This window comes from Mandrillus leucophaeus, unplaced genomic scaffold (assembly GCF_000951045.1).
Source record: "Mandrillus leucophaeus isolate KB7577 unplaced genomic scaffold, Mleu.le_1.0 Scaffold110, whole genome shotgun sequence".
NCBI lineage: Eukaryota > Metazoa > Chordata > Mammalia > Primates > Cercopithecidae > Mandrillus > Mandrillus leucophaeus.
This window is the reverse complement of record NW_012099210.1, coordinates 1,759,336-1,784,974: the sequence shown is the minus strand read 5'-3', so window position 1 is coordinate 1,784,974 and position 25,639 is coordinate 1,759,336. Positions and strand designations below refer to the sequence as shown.

General features: G+C 39.3%; 1 protein-coding gene across 1 annotated transcript in view; it reads right to left on the bottom strand.

The window, feature by feature from the left end:
• Window positions 1-5,183: 5,183 nt before the first annotated feature.
• Window positions 5,184-25,639, bottom strand: part of LY75 (lymphocyte antigen 75) — a 94,704-nt gene continuing 74,248 nt past the window's right edge. The window contains exons 29-35 of the mRNA XM_011992009.1: window positions 21,484-21,678; window positions 18,586-18,812; window positions 17,176-17,344; window positions 12,412-12,561; window positions 10,341-10,463; window positions 8,812-8,979; window positions 5,184-7,074 (exon numbers count right to left, since the gene is read on the bottom strand). Coding sequence (XP_011847399.1) covers window positions 6,896-7,074; window positions 8,812-8,979; window positions 10,341-10,463; window positions 12,412-12,561; window positions 17,176-17,344; window positions 18,586-18,812; window positions 21,484-21,678 — 1,211 coding nt within the window. The 3' untranslated portion in view covers window positions 5,184-6,895. The remainder of the gene's footprint in view (window positions 7,075-8,811; window positions 8,980-10,340; window positions 10,464-12,411; window positions 12,562-17,175; window positions 17,345-18,585; window positions 18,813-21,483; window positions 21,679-25,639) is intronic.

Here is a 25,639-nt window from a genome sequence, read left to right as displayed (position 1 = left end):
TCTGTTGCCCAGGCTGGAGTGCAGTGGCACTACCTCAGCTCACCTCAACCTCCACTTCCTGGGTTCAAGCAATTCTCCTGCCTCAGCCTCCCGACTAGCTAGGCTTGGCGGGGCGAGGCGAGGCGGGAGCGGGGGCGGCGCTTCTCGGGTGCGGGTTCAATGCCCGCCGGGCGGAGCGTGAACGGCACGGGGGGCTCCCACCAGGAGGACCTGTGTGCTCCGTCCCACAGGAGCAGCTGGCGCGCGGCCTTCTGGAGCTTCTAATTTTTCTTTTTTAAACTTTTAATTTGAACTGAAATAACTTAGGACTTCCGAAAATATTGCAAAAACAGCACAAGAGATTTCCGTAACCCTTCAGCCAGCTTCTCTAAATATTAACATCTTATATAACGCCAGTGCAGTGATCAAACACAGGACACTCGCACTGGTATAATGCGATTAGCTAATCTACAGCACTTACCGCATCTCATTAATTGCCCCTCTAAGGGTCCTTTTCTGTTCTGGGATTCAATCCAGGATCATACATTGCATTGAGATGTCGTGTCTCCTTAGTCTCCCTTTAATCTAGGACAGTTCTCTGTCATTCTTTTTCTTTCACGATCAAACCACATTTAAAAAGTACTGGCCAGTCGTTTTGTAGAATGTCCCTCAGTTTCATTTTGTCTGACGTTTCCTCCTGATTGGATTCAGGTTGCGCTTTTTTGGCAAGAGTACCCCAGAAGTGATGTACCTGCTCGAGAAGGACAAGATGTCGATGTCTCATCACTGATGTTAACTTGGATCACTTGGTTAAGGTGGCGTTTGCCAGCCTTCTCCTTTGGATCTACTGGCCAGAATCCTCCTTTTCAAAGACTCTTTTCAGTGAACTATGTCTCTTCGACAGTTTTTCTCTGTTACCAGCTCCTGGATGAAGAGTCTTTAAGCTATGCTTGCTACAATGTATGCATAAACTGTGCAATTATACTTCACTCATGAGGGCCTCTGGACAACACCAGCCAGGGTCAAGCAAGGGTGCTTGTTTAAGCCTCATGTCATCGGCAAAAGAGTTCTAAAAAATCAAGTCTAAACTCAACAACATGAAAACAAATGACCCAGTTAAAAAAATGGGCAGATGATCTGAATACACACCTCATCAAAGAAGTTATATAATGGCAAATAGATGAAAAGATGCTCAACATCATATGTAGTTGCTGAATTGTATATTAAAACAAAAATGAAATACCACTACATACCTATTAGATACCAGAATCCAAAAACGCTAACAAGATCACATGTTGGTGAAGATGTGGAGCAAAAAGAACTCTCATTCAGTGCTGGTGCAAATGCAAAATGGGACAGCCACTTTGGAAGACAGTTTAGAAGCTTCCTCCAAAACTAAATGTACTCCTACCATACCATCTAGCAATCACAACTCCTTGGTATTTATCCAAATGAGTTAAAAACTTACATATACACAAAAACCTGCACATGAATGTTGATAGCAGCTTTATTCATAATTGCCAAAACCTAGAGGCAACCAAGATGTCCTTCAATAAGTGAATGGATAAACGATGGCACATCCAAACAATGAAATATTATTCAGTACTAAAACCAAATAAGCTATCAAGCCACAAAAAGACATGGAAGAATTTTAAATATGTTTTGCTAAGAGAAAGAAGCCAATCTGAAAAGACTACATATTATATGATTCCAACTATATGACATTTTAGACAAGGCAAAACTATGGAGACAGTAAAAAGATAAATGGTTGCCAGGGGTAGGGGTGGGAAGAAAGAGGGAATGAATAGATGGAACACAGGATTTTTAGAGCCATGAAATTATTCTGTAGGATACTGTAATGGTAGATGTGTATCACTATATATGTGTTAAAACCCCTAGAATGCACAAAACAAAGATGAACCCTAGTGTGAACAATAGACTTTAGTTAATAATTTGTCAATATTGGCTCATCCACTGTAACAAATGTACCTGCTAATGCAAGATGTTAATAATTGGAGAAACTGGGGTATGTGTAAGGAGGTACATGGGAACTCTATACCTTCTGCTACATTTTTTGTATACATCTATAACTGCTCAAAAATTACTCTTTTTTAAAAAAATAAAATCTAACCCTTTCCACACTTCTGATAATCCAGAGTGGTTACACCAAGGAAATTTGACCCACGGGGTCTATAAGGAGAGTCATAGAGTGTTAGATGTGGTAGGGGTCATCTTCATTTACTAGTAAGGAAATTGAGTGACCCAAAGAAGGGATGTGATTCCCTGTGGGCTCACAGAGAATGCTAACAAATGAACCAGAGCCCAGGTCCTGTGCTGGACTCTCCCACCTATTCCAGGTTCTGCCCCTTTGCCAAAGTATTAAGGTCTTGCTTAACTTATTTACTTCCATTCTTCTTCTCAGGCTGCCAATAATGGGTTTATTATATACCAAACTCCAGACCAGAGCGAATCCTTCCAAAGGTACTCTACGTTGGAATATTGACACATCTTGATTCCGGACTCTTTTGCCTTCCTAATTACAGAAGTAAAAATGGACAGTTCTAAGCAATCATGTAATTGTGAAAGTTATCTCTTCCAACCCACCTCAGGCACCAAAGTATATTTTATCAATGTGGTTTTCTTTGTGTTAAGCTACTATTCAAATATTGGTTACATTTACCAATAGAATTGACATCCTAATGAATCAATCTATTTAAGGCAAAACCTATTTTAACACTGTCATTTTAAGTCATTTGGACTAAAGAAAATTATATTATTTTATTGTTAACTCTGGTGCACACTGCCTCATTTTTTATGCTAATCTGATGAAATAGACTACTTATTGCCTGTACGTGGGTACTGTTATATTTCACTCTCCAATTTACTCTCCAGTTACACCTCATACCCTTAATTTTTCCTTCACTCTCACTCCAACTTACGTCCTCTTTTGACTCATGCCAGACTTCAGGCCCTTGCCTGCATTTTTCTCAGCCTTTTCTTTCTCCCTTCTCCACCCAGCTGGGATACCACATCCTCTGTCCCCTTGTTCCTCTGGTGTGCTCACCTGGCCAACTCAGAACCTGCGGTCTCCGCTTTCTTCTTCATGCTTTTTTTTTTTTTTTTTCTGTTGCCCAGGCTGGAGTGCAGTGGCACTACCTCAGCTCACCTCAACCTCCACTTCCTGGGTTCAAGCAATTCTCCTGCCTCAGCCTCCCGACTAGCTAGGATTACAGGCATACGTCACCACACCTGGCTAAGTTTTTTGTATTTTTAGTAGAGATGGGGCTTCACCATGTTGGCCAGGCTAGTCTTGAACTCCTGACCTCAAGTGATCTGCCCGCCTTGGTCTCCCAAAGTGCTGGGATTGCAGGCATGAGCCACCTCGCCCGGCCCATGCTCTCTTTTTCCTCAACTTTACTGAAGTCAACTGAGGATAGGTGGAGGAAATCAGTCAGTTCTCCCGATGGCTGTCACTATAAACAATATGGCTTTTAATTTCATCTGGGCCCTCTATTGCTCTTCTGCAATCCTTGTATTTGATTTTACCTTAGTCAGTGTCCTCTCCTATTTTTCTCATTGAGTATTTCAAATTTATTACTCTTTTCAAGCTAAGATCCCAGGCTAGGTGTGGTGCCTTATGCCTGTAATCCCAACACTTTGGGAGGCTGAAGTGGGAGGATCACTTGAGCCCAGGAGTTTGAGAGCAGCCTAGGTAACATTGAAATCACCTATCTCTAGGAAAAAAAATAATAATAATAATGTTGGAGGTCAAGACTGCAGTGAGCTACAGTTGCACCACTGCATTCCAGCCTGGGCAACTGAGCCAGACCCTGTCTCTAAAAAATTTTTAAACTTTTTAAAAGACCCCATCTGCTACCAATCTTTCTCAGCAGACCTTGCCTTCTAGTACACAAGAAAATGGGAGACCATTACTATACAGACAAACACCTTCAAATACTTATCTGCAGTTCTTCTCTTGTGGCCTCAGAGAAGGCGGCATGCTTCCCCAACCCACCCAAACCAGTTCCTCTTTCTGCTTAGGACTGCCCCTCTCATTTTATCTTCTCCAAGATCTTCCATTAATGATTCCCTCTCCCCACTGCATCATCAGCTGCTCTCTGTCCATTATTTTTGTTTTTGTTTTTCCTCTCAGCTTCTAAACTTGTGAACCTCTTTCTTTCCCCTTTAGAAAAAAACCCTTCTTCAACCCTTCTTTCCCCTCTGGCCCAGTCCCTTTCCTTTCTGTCTCTATCATACTTCTTGAAATCTCATGTTCCTCATCTCCTAATTTCCCTTTCAATTTTTTTTTTTTTTTTTTTTTGAGACAGAGCGTTGCTGTGTCACCCAGGCTGGAGTGCAATGGTACAATCTCAGCTCACTGCCTCTGCCTCCTGGGTTCAAGCGATTCTCCTGCCTCAGCTTCCCAAGCAGCTGGGATTACAAGCATGCACCACCACACCTGGCTAATTTTTTTTTTTTTTGTATTTTTAGCAGAGACGGGGTTTCACCATGTTGGTCAGGCTGGTCTCAAACTCCTGACCTCAAGCGATCCACCCACCTCGGCCTCCCAAAGTGCTGGAATTATAGGCGTGAGGTGCCACACCTGGCCTTCCCTTTCACTTTTAAACTCACTTCCATCTGGATTCTGGCTTCACCACTCTGCTACATTTCCATTGGCTAAGATGGTCATTGGTTTCCTAACTCCTAGAATCCAATTTTATCTGACTTTGCCTCTCCAGTATTCAGCAATTGGATCAATATCGACTTGTTTTTCAAAACAGGGTCTTGCTCTGTCACCCAGACTGGAGTTCAGTGGCACATTCATAGCTCACTGTAGTCTCAAACTCCTGGGCTTACGGGATCCTCCTGCCTTGGCTTCTTGAGTAGGTGGCAGTACACATGGGTGCCACCACAGCTGGCTAATTATTTTATTTTTTGTAGAAATGGGGTCTTGCTTTGTTGCCCATGCTGAACTTGAATTCCTGGGCTCAAATGATCCCCCTGCCTTGGCCTCCCAAAGTGTGAAGAGGGATTACAGGTGTGAGCCACTACCCCCAGCCTATTTATTCTCTAAAAAATGCACACAAAATCTCTTAGCAAATGCCTCGCTTCACAATTGGTGGTCAATTTATTTCTTGTACTGTATGCCTAACATAAAAAACCCAATCTAGAGATTTTTTTTTCAATAAGGATCAACTCCAGCATTTTTACTTTTACTTAAAAGATAAAACAACTTTATTACGACATCACCATTATATACAGCTGTGCTTTTCACATCAATTTGGCTTAGTTCTTGGAGGAAAGTCTTAATGACTAAAATTGTAGACAGATCATAGGACAAGAGAACTAGTCTAACAGTCTAACAAATTCAATAAGAAATCAGGACAACTGTAGACTATATAAAAACTGTCTTAGAAAATTATTTACAACTTTATCATAGTGTAAATACTCTAAATGTAAAATAAATCTATGGATTTTATACAAAAATACTCTAAAGTACAAATGTAAGTTAAATGCTGAATAAAACATTCACCTTTTCCAGTGGATGCTATTACTAAGAACATAATCTAGGTGTCAAAACTTAAAGTCATAACCACAAAGCAATGTTTTCTTAATCACTCATAATTTTAAATCTGTTAGTAGTCATCACAAGGTTTAGAGTTCTACTGAAAAAGTCTCATTTTTACAAATGCAACTCATATACTTTCCTTCATGGACCCTTTCTCTGTTTAACATGTGTAAAAAAAGTAAAACAAAATTCTTAGTCCAAAGTTGACATGCTATGTGAAGTACATAAATTGCAAAATTATCAATCTTAAATACCTAGTTGATTCTCTTTACAAGAGAAACAGTCATGTAATACATCAGAAAATACAAAGCACACTGCTACAGGGTACCTACTCAATCTAAAAATAATGTTCCCACACTTCAGAAAATGTTAAGTACTAAATCTTTAAAAGTCATTGTTTTATGAACAGTTATAAACAGAAAAAAACTCTTCATATTTACATAATATTGGTATGAAATAACTTTGGAATAATATAGGAAGCATTTTGCCAAGAGGAATCATTTTGCTGTATAAAAAGTAAGCAGAAGCCAGGTGCGGTGGCTCAAGCCTGTAATCCCAGCACTTTGGGAGGCCGAGGCAGGAGGATCACCTGAGGTCAGGAGTTCGAGACCAGCCTGGCCAGCATGGTGAAACCCTATCTCTACTAAAAATACAAAAATTAACCGGGCATGGTGGTGGGCACCTGTAATCCCAGCTATTCAGGGGGCTGAGGCAGGAGAATCGCTTGAACCTGGGAGGCGAAGATTTACAGTGAGCCAGGATCACGCCATTGTACTCCAGCCTGGGTGACAGAGAGACATCACTCTCAAAAAAAAAAATTAAAATTAAAATTAAAAAGTAAGCATGTCTTATTGTTTATTTTTCCCCATTGCTAAAAATGACTATTTTGAAACAAGGTTGATAGAGTTTACAGTTCAATTTTTACTTTGAGGTACTAATTTTGCATTTGGCCAGATGCTCTTAAAAATTAAAAAGTAGACATGTCACCTAGTAATATGCCAATTTAAATTTTCTAAGAAGTTTTATAAAAAAACTTCTATTAAAATAGACATATTCTAGTTACCAATCACATTCATATAGAGAAAATGCACATTAAACATATTACTGTACAAACAATTTGGACTTCAGTTCCAGCTTTGGAGTCCTCTCCATTCTATTAATTGGGGTGATAAACATGGCATTTAGCAAGCTATTAACTGTGGATACCAGCACATGCCTAAGATCTAAACAACTGAAAAAGTACTTAAGAGTTCTACTTTGAAGCAGAGTAAATACTGACACTGGGACATTTTAAGTGACTAATTTTTTGTAACATATTAGTGCAAATTAGAAAACTTTGAGAAGAATTTAGTCATGGAAAGAAGGAAGCATAATCTCATCTTCATTCACTCCTTGTGCATATCGAACTGCTGAGAAGCCCGCCAGGTGCAAACGGTGCCTTTGGAAGACGAACCAAATCAGTACGCCCATGAGAACTAAGATACTTAGTGTGGCAACTGTGATAGCTATTGATGTGTAATCAGGGCCTGGAACAGGAAAAGGTTTGATGTTGGAGGAGAGAATACAAAAGTGATCATTATTGATTTTATACATTATGGGTTGTGTCACACACGTAAACCTGTAAGCTGTGTACAGACATAATAAATCTGATTGTTTCATAGCACTAACATAGAATTCAAACTCATCATCAGATCAAAAGAAACACTTGAGTGATTTCTTTTCAAATGTAAGTGTTTTCCTTTTCATTCAAATCCTCTTCATTGAGATAGGAATTTTCTTCCAAAGACATTAATGTGCTGTGATTATTCTCACATTCCCTTCCTAACACCAATTTGGGAATATCACCACCTGTATATTATCCTACTTTGATAGCAAATCGCTAAAAGCTATAAATTTTTGTGATTGACTTACCTGGGGCCAAATAAAGTATTATTTGCTTCAAAATGATTTAAGCCTCTCAGATGAGTTCATTTAGTGCAGCTGCTGTTCCAAGCCCCTTATCTGCATGCTGCCCAGATGGATTCGCTCTGTTCCATGACTTTACATACCATTGCTATGCACATTACATATCTCATCCCTCTATGGATAACTCAAAATGGCCAACATAGAACTTTTGATTTACAACAACCTAACTCTGCTCCCACCCAACCCCCAAATCTTCCAGTTGCTTTCCATTCCACTCAGAATAAAACCAGAACTCAAGCCTTGCTTCCAAAGCTCTGTATGTCTAGCACCTACCTGTCAGTTCTTCCCTGAGCACTCAGCAAACTCGTTCTGCCCTAGGCTCTTTGCTCCAACTGGTACCTCTGTCTGTTATGCCCTTTCCCTTGATATTTGCTTGGCTTGATTTTTTAGATCTTAGCTTCAATGTCTCCTGCTTCTAGGTGTCTTCCCTGGTATCCTAGAGTAGCTATCCACCTAGTCTCCATCACATAGAGTTTATAACAATTTGATATTTTCCTCTCTTTAAAAAATTGACCTATTTACTTCTCTTTCTTCACCAGATTGTAATTTCTGTGAGAACAGATCCTTATCTGTCTTGTTCTCAGGTGCATCCCAGTGTGCAAAACAGGGCATGGCATATAGTAGACACTCTGTTTACTGACTCAATGTGTGTATACATGGATACTGATTACCTAGAATTGAGGTTTTATCTTTAATATTTACATACCAGAAGCGAAATTTTTATGCAAGATCTTTAAAAATGTTACTGTGAAAAATTTGGAGCTCTTTCTCCAGAAATGAAGTTAATATAATATTTTAATGGTAATTTTATGTATTAATTCATAATAAAATGTAAGTTCAAATTATGATTTTTTATAGATACCCTGAATGTTTTCAATAACTAAATCCAGTTTTGCATTGTTTTAAAATTAACCATGAGTTTTATAGGATTAGAAAGAAAGGAAGCAAATTAACTGCAGAAATAGACCTTTAAGCTTTTATATAATCAAACTATAGAATAAAATACATCTCAAGAGCATTTTAAAAGAAATTACTTCCCTAATACCCTGGCAACTTTTGTTTTTCTTAGGAAAGAATTATATGAAATGTAGACTGGAGTCCTAGTCATCTTGTGCATTTATTGTCCCTTGTAATCTATTTTTCAGGGGGAAATCTCTATGACTTAATCAAGATATTTGGATATACTTTAAGGACTAAATACTTCAAGACCAAGTACAGAATTTTGTACATAATTGGATTGTGCATTTATTTCCTGACTGTTCTGCAAAAAGTTTCCTAAGGACAGGTTCCATACTTACCCAGAGGCATTTTGCAGACAACTCTTCCAAAGCCATGTTCACATTCAACATTTTTCCAAGTTTCATTTGAAGCTATCAACATGCTACATTTTCCAATACCACTCTTACTTTTATTTTCCCATTTGACAAATGTCACTTCTGATCCATCTAACCAACTCCAAGACTGGTCTGAAGAAAGAAATTAAATATAACTATGTTTACTGACACTAAACTAGTAAGTTACAAGCATGGGGTTCATGTAACTCATCAGAACTGTGCTGTCCAATATGATAGCTACTTGTTAAAATAAAATGCATTAAAAAGGAAAAAAAAATCAGTCCTTCAGTTGCACTACTCACATTTCAAGTGCTCAAGAGCCACATGTGACCAGTGACTACTATATTGGACAGTGCAGATATAGAACATTTCTGTCTTTGTAGAAAGTTCTATTGGACAACACAGATAGAGAATGTGGTGTTTCGATTAAAGTGTAGAATACTTGCACATTTATTTTGTGAGGGAGAGATTTCCAAGGACCCATATACTTCCCCTAGTCTAATTTTAAAAAGTCATATCATTAAAGACATGCTGGTGGAAGACGAAGGGTGCAGGAACCTCCATCCCCACCCTTCTCCCACACCACCCCCAGGACTTCATCTTTGTTTTCCAGCTGAAGTGGCACCACCTTGTGGTGACAGTGTAAACACGATTTAGGATTCATTTGGACAACTTGGAATCCTTGTATTTTTTAACAAGTACTTAACATTTTAGAATTCACATTTTAATAATTTAAAATTCAACTTTGCATAAAATGTGAAAAAACTTTCTCTTCTGTCATATTTGTACTCTTAATTTATTTCTACCAATTCCAAGGTCACCCAAACCCTATTTACATAATATTGGTATGAAATAACTTTGGAATAATATAAGAAGCATTTATCTATATCTACTATTTCTTATTAAAAAATCCTTCCACAAATTTTCTTTGAATCAATTATCTGCAATTTTATAGGTTGGCGCGAAAGTAATGGGAAAAACTGCAATTACTTTTGCATCAACCTAACACTAAGCCAGTTTTTAAAGATTACTATTAAGATTTAATTTTAACCAATGGTAAAAAATATTCTTAGAGAGAAGGGAATAACAAGAAGATAACTGTCTGAACAACAAAGTTATAAGCTGCAAATCCACGCGGTGACAGACACTAGAACTCTAAGAGAAGGCAGGCATGGGCTCCTTGTGGGGACACAGACATTGCTGAGAAGAAAATATCCTGATGTTGATCCAAGGATCCCAGAAATAAGCCTCTAGAATGATTCTACTTTATTAAACATGATTTTCTGTGTCATTAGTGGTTTCCATCACTGCTAAGTTAACTCATGGATTCATTCAAAATTTATAACCGTCCAGAACAGCCAGCGACCTAGTTTATTTATCCATAAGAGGCACCTGAATTAGCCATCACTTAACATTCTTTAGCAAGGATGACTTGTTATTTAGGATGAGTTAGAACTCTCTTTGCACACTACACATACAATTATTTCACTTACCAACAGAATGTTGAGATAATCCAAGCCAAACTCTCATGGTAATATTATTATTTTCCCTCATCAGTCTGCTCACAAATTTATTCTCATCTTCATCTTTTATGGAAACGATAGTTGCAGACTGATCTGTTGAAGGAAAACAAATTCTCAATTAGCTTTATGGAAACTAGAGAAGTAGTTTATTCTCAACTAGCCATTTGAAAAATATATATATTATTAACAAGATCATTGATAAATTCAAGCCTTACAGAGAGACAGTTTTTAAAAACTGGTATTTAGGTCAAAATTTTATAAGTACTTCCAAAAAAAATCACTTCCAAACATGTATAAATAAATTTTGTGCTTCTTCAAACTATTTATCTGTCAATATTTTTTTGGCCCTGGAACTGCCTACCCATGAGCCCTCTCTCACTGTTCAGATGAGAAAAGAGAAAGAGTTATATAACCTCCCAATGTCACTTAGCTAGGATATGTGGGAGCTGGAATTTGAACCCAGACCCTCATGCCTCCAAGTCTGAAGTGCTTAACCTACATATTATTTTTACAGTAAACCACTCTGTTTTCTCCTTTAGGAGAAAAAGGTTTCTGACTTTCAAAACATACATATAGCTTACAACAGTTCCCATCATGTGTATACAGGTATAACACCCAATGGTTCCCACACAAAAGTTCCCAGTAATTAGAAGATTTTTCAATCAGTCAAGTGTCTCTACAATGGTTATCAGAATAAATTAGATAAATGCCACCCATCTACCTGGCTAATTTGCTACCCAAGGAAGCAGGTAAACAAATTTTGGTCTTTGAAATACTCTAGGTAGTTTCCCTAGAAGTCATTTTACAGTTTGACTATGGATCAAATTTGTCATGGGAAAGAGCCGATCATTGCTACTCTTTCTAAAATAGCTAAATCTGAAGGCAAAAATCCCTGTCCTTTGTGGTGGTCAGAGGATGCGGCCAATCCTATTGCAGAACGGATGGACAACCATACTACTTTGATTTGTTACCCTGGTGAGGCTAAGCTTATGTATTAATAACCAAGCAGTGGAACAACTATAATTTTTATTTACTACTTAGTTAACGTTACAAAAATTTTACCTCTTAATTCTTTTTTCTAAGCATGTCTAGCTGTAGGTAAAACCATTTCAATTCGTCAGTAGTTTTGCTTAGCAGTTCACTTAGCCACTTTTATTTTATTATTTTAAATTTATTATTATTTTTTATTATTTATTTTATTTATTATTTTTTTGAGATGGAGTCTTGCTCTGTCACCCAGGCTGGAGTGCAGTGGCGCAGTCTTGACTCACTGCAACCTCCGCCTCCCTGGTTCATGCGAGTCTCCTGCCTCAGCCTCCCGAGTAGCTGGGATTACAGGTGCATACCACCACACCCAGCTAATTTTTGTATTTTTAGTAGAGACAAGGGTTCTCCATGTTGGTCATGCTGGTCTTGAATGGCTAACCTCATGATCCTCCCACCTCGGCCTCCCAAAGTGCTGGGATTATAGGCGTGAGCCATCACGCCCAGCCACCACTTTAAAATTCTACTTCTTCCCACTTACTAGTTTCCATGTACTTATTATTAACATTGATAATTTTTTTTTTGAGATGGGGTCTTGCTCTGTCACTCAGGCTGAAGTGCAGTGGCGCCATCTCGGCTAGCTGCAACCTCTGCCTCCTGGGTGCAAGTGATTCTCCTGCCTCAGCCTCCCGAGTAGCTGGGACGACAGGTGTGTGCAACCACACCCAGCTAATTTTTGTATTTTTAGTAGAGATAGGGTTTCACCATATTGGCTAGGATGTCACGATCTCTTGACCTCGTGACCCGCCCGCCTTGGCCTCCCAAAGTGCTGGGATTACTGGCATTTTTAATGGCTATTCCAATATTTCATTGAGTTCCTATGTCATAAGATACTTAACCATTTCCCTACCACTGGGCAATTAGTTTATAGTGCTATTAGAAATGGAAAGTGCTTTAAAAATATTTTCAAAAATATAATCATTGCTTCAAATTACATCCTTAACAAACATTTCTAAAAATTATTGAGTCATAAGAAAATCAACAAATTTTAACTCACCATGTTTGGAACACAATTTTTTGGCCTCTGAAAAACTGTGCAATGCCTGATCAGATGTGTAACAATGACCCCTGTACTGGATCCACCGTGACCCATTCTCTTTTACTGTTGGACATCTTGATGAATATGTAAGATGGGACAGCTTTTTAGCTATAAAAATGTTAGACACAGTTATAACAATGCATGGAAAAAACAGACTAATTCAATGTCTAATTCAAAATCTAATTCAATGTCCCTGATTGGAACTGTTGCTTTTGCGGTTAAGAAGCATTTAATTCATACCAGAGAAAGCCACAGCCCACACTCTATAAATACATATTTTAATTAACTTTTTGGAATACCGTTTAAAAAACGTAGATGATAGAAGCAGAAAATGCCTTAGCTTTCTAAGACTGATTTGGACTAAAGTAAAAACAATGAGAAAGACTAGAAAAAGAAGTAAAGACAGGCCAAGCAGACCTGAAACTACTCTGAAATAATAATTACAATTATTTCTTTCTTTGGATTCCTTTTTTTGTTTATTTATTTTTTTTAGTAGAGACGAAGTTTCACCATGTTGGCCAGGCTGGTCTCAAACTCCTCACCTCAAGTGATTCGCTCACCGCAAGTGATTTGCCCTCCTCAGGCTGCCAAAGTGCTGGGGTTACAGGCATGAGCCACCGTGCTTAGCCCCTTGGATTCCTTTTTATTTTGATAATCGAAATAAATCTAGTTTTACTTAGTCATAAAAGAACTATTTTTAAAAAATATATTTTTTTAAATTGCTAATTTGTTTTACAAAGCGTAATACATCAGCACCACAACATCACTCAAACAAAAAAAGACTAGGAGTGGCTTCTTAGCTCTTAAAAATGCCCCTGGTTTCCATTTAAATTGATTTTTAATTGTGCTGAGTAACAGAAGTAGCCTGGGGAATGCAGCTTTTGCCCCTTAACACCTGTTTTTAATTCCAACAGAAGAGCATATGAAAACTGGAAAGTAAATTGTCAATGTTGTATTAGTGAGGTACAGATTATCTGAATCAAATATCTGACCTGGTACCAGTCAGTAATCTCAACCCAGACTATTGCTTTGTGATGCATTCTGTATGGTCTGTATGTCCTTCAGTAAGTAAAGGCATTTCCTGTTTTTTTCTCCAAATCTCTTGCTTGGCAGAGTCCTTACTTGTGGTCTCTGTGATTAGAGAAGGATGGCGGCTGCTGTTTCTTTCATCATCAAGAGACTCTTTAGTGGCCCTTGGTTCCTTCTGCTGCTTCTCTGTCTTCTGTTAGAAACCAGACTTGATCTTTTTGAACTTTGGTTATTTGATTGGCGTTTGCCTCCATTCTTCTCACTAATGCTACCAATTTGAGTACTAAGTCTTCAGTTCAGCAGTTGGACTCCTGGGTAAGTTTCCCAGCTGCTGCAGATCAAAATGCATTTGCCAAATTCATCTATACAATGTATAGAACTTCTCACAACTCCTCATTAATGCTGCTGTTGAAAAGAAATGTTACTAGTAAGTTCTTGTTTGATATTTTCTATTCTGATGAAAATGGTTGGGCAAAGGTATATTGCTGATTACTTAGTGTTGCACTGGGCTCAACTGTTAATGCAAAACTTCTTGAACATTGGCTATCACGGCATCATGAGGATAGGGAACTTTTCTGAAGGGTTTGACTCTTTTTTTTTTTTTTTTTAAATTATTTCTCACACTGGCAACATAAGCAAATGCCTTATGTTTGGTCTATTTGTTTCTAGTATAGTCTGCAACTGGGGTCTCTTAGGTTGCATACATTTTTTTTTCTTCCTGTTCTTCATGAAGTTTTGCTTCCAACTCTTTTTTTTTTTTTTGGAAGGGCCTGCATCGTGGTAAGTGTGTTATATTCCTGTTCAAGAAGATCCATTTTTTTTAACTGTGGTAAAATACACATAACATAAAATTAATCATCTTAACCATTTTGGTTTTGTTTTGTTTTTAGAGACAGGGTCTTATTCTGTCACCCAGGTTGGAATGCAGTAGTGCAATCACAGCTCACTGCAGTCTCAAACTCGTGGGTGCAATAGAGTCTCCTGCCTCAGTTTCCCAAGTAGCTGGGATTACAGGCATGCACTACTGTGTCCAGCTAATTTAACAATTTTTTTTGTAGAGATGGAGTCTCACTCTGTTGCCCAGGCAGGTCTTGAACTCCTGGGCTCAAGCCATCCACCTGTCTCAGCCCCCCAAAGTGCTGAGATTACAAGCATGAACCACCACATCTGGCCTTAACCATTTTCAAGTGTACAGTCCCGTGGCACCAAATGCATTCACTCTGCTGTACAACTATCACCACCATCCATCTCTAAAACTTTTCTATCTTGCAAAATTGAAACTCTATACCCACTAAACAATAACTCCCCATATTCCCTTCCATCTTGTCCCTGGTAACTGCCATTCTACTTCCTGTCTCTATGAATTTGAGAACTCTGGGTACTACCTCATATAAATGGAATCATAGAGTATTTGTCTTTTTGTGACTGGCTTATTTCACTTAGCATACTGTCTTCAAGGTTCATCTGTGTTGCAGCATGCATCAGAACTTCCTTCCTTTTTAAGGCTTCTTCCCCATTTGTCCATCCATGGACACTTGGGGTGCTTGCATCTTTGGCTATTATGAATTATGCTGCTATGACATGGTTGGACAAACACCTGTTTGAATCCCTGCTTTCAGATGTTTTGAGTATATACCTGAAGTGCTGGATCACATAGTAATCTTATGTATATGCTTTTGAGGAATTGCCACACCATTTTGCACAGTGGTTACACGGTTTTATATTCCTACCAGCAATGCATAAGGGTTCCATTTTCTCCACATCCTCACTAATGCTTGTTATTCTCTGGTTTTTTTGAAGATCCAGTTTTTAAAGTTAGCTCTTGTATTAGTTTCCTTGGGCTGCCATAATAAATTCCACAAAATTGGTGGCTTAAAACAACAGAAATGTCCTGGCTAACACGGTGAAACACCGTCTCTACTAAAAAAATACAAAAAACTAGCCGGGCGAGGTGGCGGTCGCCTGTAGTCCCAGCTACTCGGGAAGCTGAGGCAGGAGAATGGCGTAAACCCGGGAGGCGGAGCTTGCAGTGAGCTGAGATCCGGCCACAGCACTCCAGCCTGGGCGACAGAGCAAGACTCCGTCTCAAAAAAAAAAAAAAACAACAACAACAGAAATGTATGCTCTCACAGTTCTGGAGGCTAGAAGTCTGAATTGAAGGGGTTAGGATTGGTTCTCATTGGAGGCTCTAATGGAGAATCTGTCTCGTGCCTCCCTCTCATCTTCTGGTGGTTGCCGACAATCCTCGGCTTATCACTCTGTCACTGCAATCTCAGCCTTTGTCATCACGTGGCCTTCTTCCCTCTGTATGTCTGTATCTCCCTCTTAAAAGGACACTAGTCATTGGATTTAGGGCCCACCATAATCCAGTATGTCCTCATCTCAACTACCTACATCTGTAAACTCTATTTCTCAATAAAGTGACAGTCTAAGGTTCTGACTGGACAGCAATCTTTGGGGAGGAGGCATTATTCAACCTGGCGGAGCACAGAACTTGCGTCTGGTCATCTTATCATTCTCTATCCCGTAAAGTCTGTTTCTCTATTTCTGCATGCCTTATTTCTCACGTATTCCAATTGTTGTTCTAAAAAGTTACATTTGTTTTCTGTGCCTAACAACTGAGAAGTCAGTTCTTGATTGTACCTTGATTCCTCATTGTTTATATCATTCTCCCTTTCTTTTATTAACCTGCTTCTCTAAAGTTTTCACATCTTCTTCTGCCTGAATCTGTTCAACCAAATGTTGAATCTGCCGTTCAAGATTCTTCAGAGCAGAAAACATGGTGAGCACTGAGAACCAGAGGCTTTGGAAACTAATGCCACCACCTCCCTGCCTATCCTGCAGGCCTCTGCAGCCTCTGGTAGTTTTTTTTTGTGTGTGTGATCTTCCTCAAGGTTCATGCTTTATCCACCAGGGGTGACCCTAAGTCCAGCCTCTAATGGAAGGGGCTCTTCCCTTAAATTTTAAGGATCATGTAAGTTTGGAAAATGCTTGGTTACACAAGGTTAAACAGACTTCATTATTACAGAAACTCTCTTAGAACCTTTGGCCGGGTGCAGTAGCTCACGCCTATACTCTCAGCACTTTGGGAGGCTGAAACAGGAGGATTGCTTGAGCCTAGGAGTTCAAGACCAGCTTCAACAACATTGTGAGACCCTATCTCTACAAAATGTTTTAAAAATTAGCTGGGTGTGGTGGCACGTGCCTGTGGTCCCAGCCACTCAGGAGGCTGAGGTGGGAGGACTGCTTGAGCCCAGGAGGTCAAGGCTGTAGTGAGCCATGTTCATGCCACTGCACTCCAGCCTGCGCAACAGAGCAATAAACACTGTCAAAAAAAAAAAAGAAAAGATAAGAACCTTTAATATGATAAATCACATGACGTGTTTCCCAAATTTATATGTGTGGGACCCTTTTTTGAAATAAGCATCTCAGCCTTTGTAAAACATTGCTAAGTGAAATTAGAATTCACAAATTCTAGGGTAGAATTTACCTGGTGACAGAACAAATGAAAGTCTTTGGGAACAAATTCCCTGAGTGCTTATATTGTATTTGTTTCCATTTACAAAGTATCAAAATCATTTTCATATAATTTGTGAATAAATCTTTAAATAAAAATTCCACTGAGCATTTAATTATGTGCATAAATTATGTCACATTTTAGTAAATGTACTGTTACTGAAATTCAAGTCTTACATTTTGTAGGTTTATAACAAATAGCACCATCCTTAACAGAGTTGCATTTTTCATGTTTCCAAGTTCCTTTTGGGTCCAAGAGGACACAATTTCCAGGAGATGTTTGGCCTTTCCATGGAATGTAGTCAAATATACTACCATCAGACCATTCAAAACTTGATTCACTTCCCTGTTGTAAGAATAATAGAGATAATCTGAACCCAGATGTATGACTCTAAAAAGAATACAAAGAACAACATACATACTTCAAGAAATATTATAATGGAATATTAATTATTTGCTTCCAGTATTGTAGGTCTCAACCTACTATTATTGTAGGTCTGACTGACTTCTGATGCACTGATTCGGGACATTTGCTCTGGCACCGTTTATGGAGAACTTTAAACTTAGAGACAGAGTTATTATACCTGGTCTTTAGATTTTTTTAAAGGATGAGTTTACGTAACACTTGAAATTAAACAACATGCAAATGGCTTCCATTTGTCACAATGACAAATTTATAATCCCAACCTTCATATTGTTCTGAATATTGTTTTCTATGTTATATAGTTTTGTGTTTTGTGTCTCTGGCTACATTTTTCACACTACAGAGGACATCAAGCAGTAGGGAGCTAGAAAAGAGAAACACTTCCCAAGAAACTCAAAATGGGAAGACTCTTTTTGAGTTTTCCTTGAATTTATCTTAACTTGCTATCCTTTTAAAAAATTTTGCCCTAAATTTTGTTCTAAAGATTATTTAAATTAGAACTACAACTCTAGTCTCAATAGATAACCATTTTTTGTATACAAGACTTTACTGTAAGTACATAAATGATTAAATAATACGATTCAAATAGTGGCACAGATGTGTTTACTAGCAGAATTAATCTTAAGTAGTGTAATTTTCTAGAGGAAAAGTGGGAAGAAAGTATGCATTTATTAGTCCTAACCATGTGGAGAATTTTAGATGGTAACTTGTATAAACTTTTGTGTTCAAGTCTCAATGAAATTATTATTACCCTGATTTTCTACATGAGGAAATAAGGTTGCAAAGGCTAAATAACTTGCTCATGATCACCCAGCATATAAATAGAAGATCCACTACTGGTACTGAAACTCAGGGTTTTCTGATTCTATGCTATTTCATTTTTACCAGCTTTCCAATTTGTCTGTCCCAACTAGGCTATAGAGGTGTTGTTGAGATATTCATCCACTGGGCCCTTGGGATGGCCTGAGCATTTGCCCTAGTGCATTCTGCACCAAAATTTTCTATTTGTTCTATGTTGTAAAAGGTAAGAAAGTACCATGCTATGCAAACGGAGTCCCAGTACTTCATCTATTGTTGCACTTTGTATTAATACTTTACGTTCAGATTTCTAACCCTCAAAATAACACATTTGAAAAGTTTCTGGAAAGCAAAGCAAGACTTACATCATGACTTGAGAGCCCAACCCACAGTGGAAATCCATCACGTTTTACAATATCTTCCAGGAAGAGCTGGCCATTTTGGTCGTGAACGCTTGCCAAGTGACCTCCACTTTGAGAACACATGTTTAACGCTTCATACCACGTTACCTTTTTTTGAATAACACTGTAAATACCATCTTCATATGGCATAAACTGTGGCAATGTAGTATTATATTCTTCTTTGTAGTCAACTATAATAATTAAAAGCACTGGTGATTAAAATTTAAATTATTTCAAATATACCTTTTGGATGAGACAACATGCAATCATTTGAAAAGTTAAATAAAACTGGGTTTCTTATTAATAAGGGAGGTCAAATGCATATTTTATTTTTCTTACTGCTATGACACATATCTTAGGCTCTTAAAGTTCTCTGGTTGATATTTTTAAAAGGCATAGACATTTTCTTTCATTTAAGAAGCTTATATATTAGTTGGAGACAGAAACAATGGCTGAAATGATGGCAAAATTATTAACCAGTAGGAACTGTGAAATTGGTAGAGATTCATTTGAATGAGAGGAGTCAGGAAGACTACTTGATAAACCAGGTCTCAAAGGTTAGGTGAAATTAAGACTAAAAAGAAATAAGGTAACCAGAAAGTAAGGAAGTGCTTAAAACAAACACAAACAACAAAGCCACAATGATGAGGTTATTTCAAGGGACATGGGAGCCAAGTGAAAGAGCTACCAAAGGCCAAAGCGGAAAGACTTGAGCAAAACATTACAGAATGCAGTATGTTAGATTATAATCCAAAGTATAAAATAAATAACCATGAACCTATACTAGGTCTAGAAGATTGGAGGAAATTAAGAACAAAAAGAAGGAGAAACTATGGAAGCGCTACAAACTAACAAATAACAAAAAAACCACAATGATGAGGGTATAAATAAATAACTGAATAAATTTAAAAATTGGGGCCAGGTGCAGTGGCTCACGCCTGTAATCCCAGCATTTTGGGAGGCCAAGGCAGGGGAATCACCTGAGGTCAGGAGTTCAAGACCAGCCTGGCCAACATGGTGAAACCTCATCTCTACCAAAAATATAAAAAATTAGCCGGGCATGGTGGTGCGTGCCTGTAATCCCAGGTACTTGGGAGGCTGAGGAAAGAGAATCGCTGGAACCTGGAAGGCAGAGGTTGCAGTGAGCTGAGATGGCACCACTGCACTCCAGCCTGGGTGACAGAGCAAGACTCCATCTCAAAAAAAATAAAAAATAAAATAAAATAAAAATTGGAGAAAATAGACAAATACCCCGTGCAGAAGAATTTCAAGTTATTTATATAGATACTCCCCTCACAGGAAGGTGGAGGATAACTTTCTACCCTGTTAAGTATGGATTCTACATAGTGACTTCCTTAGAAAGAGGACAGTTATGGAAAGGAGGAAAACGGGTAACTTTGCAGCAGAGAACTTAACAAACACTACCTTGGGCCAGGTGGCCAGTGATAAGTCACATGAATAGTACATGGTGCCCATGTGAAGTGAGAATGCTCCCTCACATCTTTGGTCTTCCTCCAGAAACTTATAACTCCAGTTGAATCATGAGAAAAACATCCGCCAACCCAAACTGAGGGACATTCTACCAAATACATGACCAGTGTTCCTCAAAACTGTTAAGGCCATCAAAAACAAGAAAAGTCTGAGAAACCACCCAGCCAAGAGGAGCCTAAGGAGGCAGGAGTACTAAAGGTAAGGTGGGGTCCTGGATGGGATCCTGGAAAGAAAAAGTATGTTAAATAAAAACTACGGAAATTTGAATAATGTGTGGACTTTAGTTAATAATAATAATAATGATCAATATTGGTTTATTAGTTGTGACAAATGTACCTTACTAAAGTAATATGTCAACAGTAGGGGAAATTGTAGGATAGATGGGAACACTCTGTACTATCTTTGCAACTTTTCTGTAACTCTAAAACTATCCTACAATGAAAAGTTTATTAAAGACGTAAAAAAAGAAAGAAAGAAAAGTTGCAAAACTTCTTGGCAGGAGGAAAACATAAAGGTGCAAGTATGAGGATGGGCATACCCTGTGCCTGGGACAATGAGAGACCAGCTTGATTGAGAAAAAGATGTTTTGCTGAACAAGAATGGGGAAAAACAGGGAACTGGGAGAAGGCCTAGAAATTGGGGACAGAGACTAGTTTCTAAAATGTCTCACAAGTTTACACTGACTCAAAGTAGGTTAGAATAAGGAATCCCTGGAGGTTGCTGGTGGACACGGTCTTGGGAAGTGACTGCGGCGCTGTGAAGTGAGCCGACTAGCCAGCACGCCACCATTACGGGCTCCCACTGAGCAGGAAGCTTAGGGCACAGTGGGAGTAATAAGAGTTTTAGGGCACAGTGGTAATAATTAACAGTTTTTAAGCTGTGAAAAAATTAAAACTAACATATATTTAAAAATAGATTTATTTACAAATTAGGCAAGGTTGAGAGACATTCACTTTGCACAGAATGTCAAAACTCTTCCCCCACTTTCTTATTTATACAAACCCTATGCATTTTTCAAACCCCAACCAAGTTTCACCTCTTCTTGAAGCCTTTCCTTTTTTCTGTCATTCCCCTTTCCAATGTATCAGTTTTGACTTCCCCACAATTGAAGCCTGTATCAATTAATCTAAGGCTAATTTACATTAAACAATAATAAGGAATTTAATGCTATCTCCACAACTACATTTTACTCCTTAGGGTCAAAACCTTGACAGCAGGGCCCGTGTCTTTTCCTTCCTCGTTAACCTCTGGAACACCTCGCACAGGACTGAACACAGAGGAAGCATTTGATTGTATGATTCCCGCTAGTGGAACTAATAGCCTTATATTCTTCCCCTGGAGTGAAAGAAAACTCTATATTACTATACTTACCCATTTCAATTTTACAAGCAAGAATGCTGTGCTGGTGAAAATAAAGTGTTTCTTCAATAACATTAAAGGTTTTAATATCCCAGAAGCCATCAGTACTTAAACCAGCCAAAAACTTCTCATTTTTTATACTTGGTCTTCCTGCTCTCCAATGTGTATATGACAGTGGGGTCTTATCAAACCACATAAGAGAATTATCTAGAGAAGAAACATTGTTTTCCTATGCTTAGAGATTAAATCAATACTTGAATTACAGTTATATAGTTAAGATTTCAAACTTGACTGATTTTATCTTTTCCCAACCTTCTAAAAGTTTGTATGATTATGTATAACCCTTTAAGATATTTTCTGATTATAACAGTAAATCATGCTCATTTTTAATTTGACTATAAATGCAAACTACAGATATTGACCTATAATTCCACCATCCTTCAGTAATAACATTTCATTTTTGTCATCAAATATTATTTTCCAGAAGTCATTATATGAAAAAGATACTTGCACGTGCATGTTTATAGCAGCACAATTCACAATAGCAAAAATATAGAACCAGCCCAAATGCCCATCAACCAACGAATGGATAAAGAAAATGTGGTAATGTGGTATATATGTACCATGGAATACGACTCAGCCATAAAAAGGAATGAAATAATGGCACTCGCAGCAAACTGAATGGAAATGGAGACCATTATTCTAAGTGAAGTAACTCAGGAATGGAAAATCAAACATTGTGTGTTCTCACGAAGTGGGAGCTAAGCTATGAGGATGCAAAGGCATAAAAATTATACAATGGACACTGGACTCAGGGGGAAGGATGGGAGGGGGTGAAGGATAAAAGATTACACACTAGGTACAGTGTACACTGCTCGTGTGATGGGTACACCAAAATCAGAAATCAACACTGAAGAACTTATCTATGTAACCAACCACCACCTGTTCCCCCAAAACCTATTGAAATAAAAAATATTTTATCTTACATATACATTTAATTGCAATGGAAATGAACATGACTATTTTATTATTTAAAACATGATTGATACATTATAAAAGTCGCCAAAGAAATCTCTTCTCTGGACATAAACTGTTAACAACTGTGCATACTTACAGTCAATTAATTTTTTTTTCTTTGAGATGGAGTCTCACTCTGTCACCCAGGCTGGAGCGCAGTGGCACAATCTCAGCTCACTGCAACCTCCACCCCCAGGGTTCAAGCAATTCTCTGCCTCAGCCTCCTGAGTAGCAGGGATTAAGATGCCCGCCACCACAGCTGGCTAACTTTTGTATTTTTTAGTAGAGATGGGGTTTCACCATCTTGGCCAGGCTGGTCTTGAATTCCTGACCTCATAATCCACCTGCCTCGGCCTCCCAAAGTGCTGCGATTATAGGTGTGAGCCACTGCACCTGGCCAGTCAATTGATTTTTAAGAAGGATGCCAAGACAATTCAGTATGGAAAAAATAGTCTTTTAAACTGGATATCCACAAGCAAAAAAAAAAAAAAGAAGTTGGACCCCTTTCTTTCACCACACACAAAAATTAAAGTAGATCACAGACATAAATATAAGAGCTACAACTATAAAACCTTTAGAAGAAAACACAAGAGGCCGGGCACCATGGCTCACCCCTGTAATTGCAGCACTTTGGGAGGCTGAGGTGGGCAGGATCACCTAAGGTCAGTAAACCAGCCTGGTCAACATGGTAAAACCCCATCTCTACTAAAAATACAAAAATTAGCTGGGCATGGTGGTGGGCGCCTGTAATCCCACTACTCGGGAGGCTGAGGCTGGAGAACAGCTTGAACCTAGGAGGCGGAGGTTGCAGTGAGCTGAGATCACGCCACTGCACCACTTCAGCTTTGGTGATAAGAGCAAAAGTCTGTCTCAAAAAAAATAAAGAAAACATAGGAGTAAGTCTTCATAACCTTGGGGTAAGCAAAGCCTTCTTACATATGCACAAATGACAAAAGAAAAACACTTTTGTGATGGATTGCTGGCAAGATGGCCAAATAGGAACAACTCCAGTCTGCACCTCCCAGCAAGACTGATGCAGAAGGCGGATGATTTCTGCATTCCCAACTGAGATACCGGGTTCATCTTACTGCGACTGGTTGGACAGTGGGTGCAGCCCACGGAGGGTGAGCCAAAGCAGAGTGGGGCAACGCCTCACCTGGGAAGTGCGAGGGGTTGGGGAATTTTCTCCCCTACCCAAGGGAAGCCACGAGGGACTGGGCGTGAGGAACTCCGGCACAGATACCGCGCTTGTCCCACGGTCTTCACAACTGCAAACCAGGAGATTCCCTCTGGTGCCTACCCCACCAGGGTCCTGGGTTTCAAGCACAAAACTGGGCAGCCATTTGGGCAGACACCAAACTAGCTGCAGGAGTTCTGTTTTTCCCATACCCCAGTGGTGCCTGCAATGCCGGCAAGACAGAACTGTTCACCCCCTTGGAAAGGGGTGCTGAAGCCAGGGAGTCAAGTGGTCTGGCTCGGTGGGTCCCACCCCTACGGAGCCCAGGAAACTAAGATCCACTGGCTTGAAATTCTTGCTGCCAGCACAGCAGGAGTCTGAGATTGACCTGGGACACTAGAGCTTGGTTGGGGGAGGGGCATCCGCCATTGCTGAGGCTTGAGTAGGCGGTTTTACGCTTCTGGTGTAAACAAACCTGCTGGGAAGTTCGAACTGGGTGGAGCCCCTGTAGCTCAGCAAGGCTGCTATGACCAGACTGCCAGATTTCTCCTCTCTGGGCAGGGTGTCTTTGAAAAAAAGGCAGCAGCCCCAGTCAGGGACTTATAGCAGACTTAAACGTCCCTGCCTGACGGCCCTAAGAGAGCAGCGCACCTCCCAGCACAGACTTCGAGCTCTGCTAAGGGTCAGACAGCCTCCTCAAGTGGGTCCCTGACCCCCATGTATCCTGACTGGGAGATACCTCCCAGTAGGGGCCAACAAACACTTCATACAGGAGACCTCTGGCTGGCATCAGGCAGGTGCTCCTCTGGGAAGAAGCTTCCAAAGCTTCCAGAGGAAAGAACAGGCAGCAATCTTTGCTGTTTTGCAGCCTCCACTGGTGATACCCAGGCAAACAGAGTCAGGAGTGGACATCCAGCAAACTCCAGCAGACTGGCAGCAGAGGGGTCTGTTAGAAGGACTACTAACAAACAGAAATGAATAGCATGTCCATTCAAAGGCCCCATCCGAAGGTCACCAACATCAAAGACCGAAGGTAGATAAATCCACAAAGATGGGGAGAAACCAATGCAAAAAGGCTAAAATTCCAAAAACCAGAATGCTTCTTCTCCTCCAAAGGATCACAACTCTTAGTCAGCAAGCGAACAAAACTGGATGGAGAAAGAGTTTGACGAATTGACAGAAGTAGGCTTCAGAAGGTGGGTAATAACAAATTCCTCTGAGCTAAAGGAGCATGTTCTAACCCAATGCAAGGAAGCTAAGAACCTTGAAAAAGGTTAGATGAATTGCTAACTAGAATAACCTCTGTAGAGAAGAACATAAATGACCTGATGGAGCTGAAACACACAGCACGAGAACTTCATGAAGCATACACAAGTATCAATAGCTGAATTGATCAAGCAGAAGAAAGGATATCAGAGATTGAATAGCAACTTAATGAAATAAAGAGAGAAGACAAGATTAAACAAAAAAGAATAAAAAGGAATGAACAATGCCTCCAAGAAATATGGGACTATGTGAAAAGACCAAATCTACATTTGACTGGTGTACCTGAAAGTGACGGAGAGAATAGAACCAAGTTGGAAAACAATGTTTAGGATATTATCCAGGAGAACGTCCCCAACCCAACAAGACAGGCTAACATTCAAATTCAGGAAATACAGAGAATACCACAAAGATACTCCACAAGAGGAGCAACCCCAAGAGACATAATCGTCAGATTCACCAAGGTTGAAATGAAGGAAAAAATGTTCAGGGCAGCCAGAGAGAAAGGTCGTGTTACTCACAAAGGGAAGCCCATCAGACTAACAGTGGATCTCTCTGCAGAAACCCTACAAGCCAGAAGAGAGTGGGGGCCAATATTCAACATTCCTAAAGAAAAGAATTTTCAACCCACAATTTCGTATCCAGCCAACTAAGTGAAGGAGAAATGAAATCCTTTACAGACAAACAAATGCTGAGAGATTTTGTCACCAC